Here is a 6,275-nt window from a genome sequence, read left to right on the forward strand (position 1 = left end):
TTAAGTTGCATTTGAAATCGTCACAGACGGCTGCCTCCAACAATTGTCACACTTGACTTTTGATGCTGCTTCCTGTCAGTCTCATAACATTATGGTCTCGACTCATAATGTCTCGATTCATATACCGTGTGTGCAACTTATCCTTTACTGATTTTGCAGGGATCTAAAAAAGGCATCCTGGTCCACCCCGCCTGTGGAAATAAAGTTGATTTCTCCTCCAGAAAGTCCTGCAGTCAGTGAAACGGATACAAAAACTGACTCTGCAGAAGCAAAAGGAGCAGAGAAAAACTCAGTTAGACGGACTAGAAGGCGAATAATGTCAAAACCAGTCACGCGGCGAAAGATGAGATGATTGATTTGAGGGACGGGGTAGGGGTGGTACTTTTAAAAGTTTGTAAAGTTAAAAATTACTGTCTAATATTGAAAAAAAAAAACTGATCTGGGAGAGAATAATTTATATTATAAATTATTGTAAATTTTCTTAAACTATCAGAAATTGAAATAACTGCCAAGAGCAAATTTCTTCCCGGACAGTTTCTGTTTTGTATTAATACTTCATACGTTTATAAAAATGTAACTAAAGTTTTCAGGAATGATAAATAAAAATACATTTCAGTATTTTACTTTTTATTAAAAAAAAATAAAATCTAACTTTGTCTCTCCTATATATTAATATCTATACATCAGACAAGCTATACAGAGATTCATTTGACATATTCAAACAAAAAACAAAGGGCAGCCTTTAGGCATAGGTATACACGATGGTGCTTTAATCTCCTGTGCATTTATCTAATGTTTGCACTGTTTTCTGTTGCTGTTCCCAGCGCTCTACAGGAGATGGCTTTCTATCAAATGCAAACCAGTATAAATGTAAGGGTAGGCTGAGCTCTGGTAATGCACCCAGCACACTCAAACAAGAAGCCATCATACCGCTGCCCATACATGCCCATACACACTCCCCCATCTGAGCTTGTATAGCAAGTTTTTACAAATCTTCTGACGCTGGTGGCTCAAGAATTATCTGACCTGGCTGAAAATTTCACAATCTGTTGAGCTGATCAGTTAGTTGCCATATGGTTTTGCCAATGTATGGCTAATCGGTGACATTCCAGCAGAGTAGAATATATTGCTCTGCTCTGTGTCCATCCACCAAAAAAACAGTGCTGCTGCATCGTGCCTCTCTAACTGCATTAGCAATTGTACATTTCCCAATGCAAATCCAACGAATAAGTCAGTATGATTAGAATTAAGATACTTGTGTCTGGTGGGTTGAGCAACATAGGTACTGCGTCATTGGCACAGAAAATGTTATTCCTACAATTCCAGGCCTAATGTCATGCTACCAGGAATGTGTTCCATAGCCATAGACCTATCCAGAAGTGAACTAAAACCACTAGTTCTTGTGGGGAGTATGTTAACTATTTGATTATGTTTTGGTGAGTTTGACACACTGTAGTAAGTAACTTTAATCTGCAGCAACAAGGACCCAGAAAATCTATAGTCCTATATTAGAGGCATAAACTTAGTTATTGAGTCTCCAGTACAAAGAAAGACATGGATCTAGAGTTCATAAAGGAGGCAAAATATTAGTAGGTATAGGTGGCTGCCCCTATTACCTTTATTTTTTAAAGAGTGAACAAAATAAAGGATGTTCTGATAGATACATTTTATTCCTGATCCCTATAAGGTTCCCCCCCCTTCTAAATTCAGAGTAGTTTTTATCTTACACTTTGACACCCCCGCACACTTACAAATACATGTCTCATGCCCCATTTTTTTTTAATCTTTTGCCCAAAAGTGCTTACATGCAAGCAACAACCAGACTAGGGTCCAGAAATTTGGTGAATAAAGCAAAAAGACAATTTTTCAAGTTGGGTTTAGAAATTATATAATGCAAATGTGTTTGGTCTCCTCCTCTCAAAGCATCAGGAAGGCAAACATGATATGGTAGCCTCTGTACCAGTGGAATAAACGTGTTTCCTGCTTATTTTTTGATGCAAGCCAGGGTCTCTCTCTTTTTCTTAACAATAACTGCCACATCGTTTTTCAACTTGCAAATACAGCTCTCGAGTTGCTGCCAGAAATCCTTAAACATTTGTGACTGTTTCTCTGTAAAAAGTCGAAGCATATTGATATTTTCTTCCTCCTAGAAAAAAAAAAAACAGTAACTGAACATCCTGCAAGGCTCAAATAGCTGTCAGATGTTACTTCCCTACGATATTATAGGTTCATTTACTCCCCATTTTGTAATATGCACCCATACTCAGGTGACTGTTGTTAATTCTAGGGGAGGGGAATCCTATTATCTTGCATTATTTAAAAATGAAGACCGGAGGAAGGCAGCTTTTATAGGAATGGCATCTGAATGAATTTTATACACAATTATTATAGGTACAATGCATGTTTTTATTGGTCTGTTTTAATGGGGACCTGGACCTGGATATGACTATGTACCAGAGAAACTGTGGAATTTATAAAAGTAGAGTAAAATGAAACTGGAGTTCAAAAAATTGTTAAAGTGAAAAAGGTGTTAAAAAGAACATTCCATTCACAAACTCCTGAATCCAGTTTATGAATACATTGGTTTTGTACGCTTCGGACTTACCCTCATTCCACAACGCAACTCTCCAAACAACTTGTGCCAAACAAGTTGGTGTAAAATTTTTTTTTGCATTATGACTGCTGTTAATAAAAACCCATTTTAGAAAGATGGATAAAAAAAAAAAAAAAACATTTTGGAGTAAGGTGGTGGAATTTCTTTTGTCAGATGATTGTGAGTTTGTTTTCTGACACAAACATTTTATGCCGGTTTAACGACAAGTTTGTGTTCACTTTTGTGAATTCCCCCCAGTTTGTTACTGTGGGTTGTTTATAATTGATAATTGTGGCAGAATTTTACATTCACTGTATACCATCCATCCACATTTTATTTGAACAGCTGTTTCCATTGAATATAACATAAAATTCAGTCATACAGCGCTCACTTACTGGGGGTTTGTAGTGTTTCAGGCGCAGGAAATGTGCTCTGATTGTGCTCATGCTTTGATAGAAAACCTTCAGGGCTTTTGCAAAGTCAGCATCGTAACTGGGCCTCATACCAGAGAGTCTTCCCTGTTCTTGTGAGGCAAATGGGCACGGTATACAAGTAGCAGAGCAACCTTGGTCGAGTACTCTTTCGGATTTGTCAGAACCTAAAATGGAACAAAACCAGATGGATAAGTGAAGTGCTTGAGGGGGAGGGGCTGCTTATTGCCAATAATGCATATGGCAATATGTGTTGCACTGGCAAGACAAGAGGCTTTCAATGAGGGATATTACAGGTGTGTGTAATGCTGGGCAGACAGGATGTAATTTTTCAGAGCAGCAACCACGTAATTCCGGAATAGTCTTTTGGACTAATTCCAACCTCTCTCCCTACAGTCTGAAGTCCTCCATAGTGATGGTGGGTATAATGAACTCTCTCTACATTTGCAAGAAAATAAATTATGCTCATCATAGGATGGGAGCCTCCAAATGCAATAATGGATTTGTACCTCTTGTTTACTCCTGTGGCATGTGTGTATTTTCAAAACTAGGTTAAAAATTGTTATGTAATAGTAATACCAGAGCCTCTAGCACCTCTCCCTTTACAGTAATACCAGAGCCTCTAGCACCTCTCCCGTTACAGTAACACCAGAGCCTCTAGCACCTCTCCCTTTACAGTAATACCAGAGCCTCTAGCACCTCTCCCGTTACAGTAACACCAGAGCCTCTAGCACCTCTCCCTTTACAGTAATACCAGAGCCTCTAGCACCTCTCCCGTTACAGTAACACCAGAGCCTCTAGCACCTCTCCCTTTACAGTAACACCAGAGCCTCTAGCACCTCTCCCTTTACAGTAACACCAGAGCCTCTAGCACCTCTCCCTTTACAGTAACACCACCAGAGCCTCTAGCATCCCTCCCTTTACAGTAACACCACCAGAGCCTCTAGCATCCCTCCCTTTACAGTAATACCAGAGCATGGCCAAAGATTTATCTATTTTTCACCTGTTTCTTGCTGCTGTGGTGTCAAACAGTTCTTGATGAAACCCATGATCCCCCATTGCAGCTCTTTTCTATGAACTGCAGTTTAGTTTGAACAAACTTTTCTTGTACATACTTGTATATGTAGGCTGTGGATGAATACTTACTTGCTGGTTTATCTCCTGATTTTTTCAGTGAGTCTTTCAGGAAAATATTCTCTTCCCTCAAAGCTCGGTTTATGTCACGCAGAAGCTGAGTTTCTTGTTCTAATTTCATCAGTTTAAAGTAAAGTTCAGAAATATGATTATTTGAATCCTGCAAGATGATACAAAGAAATAATTCTAAATCCTTTCATATCATGTTAGTTGAGCAAAATAAACTTTATTTACACTATATAAATGATTTAAACCTTGTTGCCTTCAGCCTTGGAATTCACAATCCCAGCAAGCAGGGAGGCGCCATTTTGTGGGCACTGTTATTAAGGCAAGCTTTGTATCATGCCAAAATCTTGTGTATGAACCAGAATGGGCGGCCAATGCCAATGCACAGACTACACAATTATATATAGTGAGGGGAGTGGAATCTTAGAAGTGCTGAATGGAAAGTGAAAGTAATCTACTGTTCTATGGGGCCCGAGCAATATAAAATTGACAGCTCTTATTTTAAAGTACATTGTAAATACATTATACAACTGATACAGATGTTTTAATAAAAATATTAATGGGTTTAATGTATTAATTTGAATATAAAACATTGTTCCCCTTTAAGAGATAGTCCCCAGCATAGGTAGAAGGACAGTACATTGGATTTTTACGAGGGCCGCTTTAAGTTACCAGTGGGCACCAGGCAAAGATTTAATTGATGGGCCACAACTGCCTCAGAAAATGTGAGCTAGAAGAACATGAACTGCTTAATATGTCAGGCAGTGAACAATTGGTTTGTGTTTACTTATTTAGACATAATCGCTAGGTTTTCCACCCAACAGCTATGGGAGCAGATAAATGAGAAAATGGGGATGGTACAAGAATATAAGCTATTGAATTAAAAGAATCATGACATCTTCCAGTTCATTAAAATCATGGATCTGCCAGATCTAACAGATGAAAAGACAGCTGCTGGACCCCTGTCCTGACAGGCCCAGGGCAAATACCCCTTTTGCCCATTTATTAAAATAGCCCTGTCTTTGCTGCCTCTGAACAATTCTCACACTAGCTGAGGACACAGGCTGGGGCCTGGGGACAAACATGAAAAACGTGGGAGTGCGCAAAGGCACAGGAAAAGCAATAAACAGTAACCATAGCTTGAAACCTGTATTACTGTGTATTAAGTGCAAGTATCACAATGAATGTTTATTTACTCACAACTAGAGATGAAGATGAAATTACACTTTTCATGTCATCAATCAAAATTTGGTTATCACTTGTGCATACAGTTCCTGGTAGAGACCAGTCCAGTTCAGTACATCCCTCTGTCAAAAAAAAACAATACAAGAAACCATTACAAGCAACATTTGTTTTACATAGACCTTGGTTAAAGGAGAAGAAAAGGTAAAAAAAGTACGTTTTATCAGAACGTAAATACAGCAATACGCACTCACAGAAACACTGCACTGAGTCCTCTATCAAAAGAAACACAGGATTTCTTGTCTCCTTTTTTGTAAACATGTTGTTCCAGTGTCTGACTTCCTCTCTCAGAAAAATCCTTCATTCCTGGGGCCAAAGTCTGTGCAGTTCTCTCCTCTCTCCTGCTCCCCCCTCTGACAAGAATGCTAAGAAATCCTCTTAAGAATGTGTGATCTGAGCTATAATGGCTAGAGCTGCAGCACAAAGCTACTTAATATAGCTGTTGTTCTAGATGGCGCTAATGTGGCAAATCTATTGGCAGTAAAATGCCAAAAAGACTTTCCTTCTCCTTTAAACTGTTCCTCTGCTCAGAGAATTCTAAATGTGTCAGTGTGGTCCCATTCCTTCTTTATTTGTAGACAAATTATGTTAATTGGTTAAACTTCCTCCACTCGAAAACAACAAAAATATAATGACTCTATTGGCTAATAAACACAGAGCATTTGAGCTGCAATCTAAGGGAAATGCACTGCCTAAAGCAGATGGAGCAGTGTCAGGAGGAGATATTTGCTTCCAGAATCCTCCACTTTACCTGTTGTAGGCTTGGAATTGAGTACCAGGTTTTCTTGCTTGCTTGCTTTGTCCAAGTCAACCCAAAATACAATTTTTTGCCTAATAAAAGAAAACTTTAAGGCAACTTTGCAATATGC

General features: G+C 38.8%; 2 protein-coding genes across 2 annotated transcripts in view; one reads left to right on the forward strand and one right to left on the reverse strand.

Annotated features, from left to right (window-relative positions):
* The window catches only part of ahctf1 (AT-hook containing transcription factor 1), a 57,976-nt gene extending 57,325 nt beyond the window's left edge, over positions 1 to 651 (forward strand). The window contains exon 36 of the mRNA XM_012963742.3: positions 160 to 651. Coding sequence (XP_012819196.1) covers positions 160 to 352 — 193 coding nt within the window. The 3' untranslated portion in view covers positions 353 to 651. The remainder of the gene's footprint in view (positions 1 to 159) is intronic.
* Positions 620 to 5,561, reverse strand: LOC105947430 (kinesin-like protein KIF28P). The gene is made up of 4 exons (XM_012963743.3): positions 5,365 to 5,561; positions 4,171 to 4,318; positions 2,989 to 3,191; positions 620 to 2,146 (listed from the first exon to the last, which is right to left on the reverse strand). Exons 1-4 carry the CDS (start codon positions 5,395 to 5,397, stop codon positions 1,985 to 1,987), a joined length of 546 nt encoding a protein of 181 aa, XP_012819197.2. The 5' UTR covers positions 5,398 to 5,561; the 3' UTR covers positions 620 to 1,984.
* Positions 5,562 to 6,275: the final 714 nt, after the last annotated feature.

Source organism: Xenopus tropicalis, chromosome 5 (assembly GCF_000004195.4).
Source record: "Xenopus tropicalis strain Nigerian chromosome 5, UCB_Xtro_10.0, whole genome shotgun sequence".
NCBI lineage: Eukaryota > Metazoa > Chordata > Amphibia > Anura > Pipidae > Xenopus > Xenopus tropicalis.

Bases quoted from the DNA above. Each gene is read 5' to 3' on its own strand.
- LOC105947430 (XM_012963743.3), bottom strand. From the start codon at position 5,397: ATGAAAAGTGTAATTTCATCTTCATCTCTAGTT. The intron at 3,192-4,170 runs GTAAGTATTCAT...GTTCCATTTTAG, and splicing joins ATCAGGAGATAAACCAGCAA to GTTCTGACAAATCCGAAAGA. The intron at 2,147-2,988 runs GTAAGTGAGCGC...TTTTTTTTCTAG, and splicing joins TGAAACACTACAAACCCCCA to GAGGAAGAAAATATCAATAT.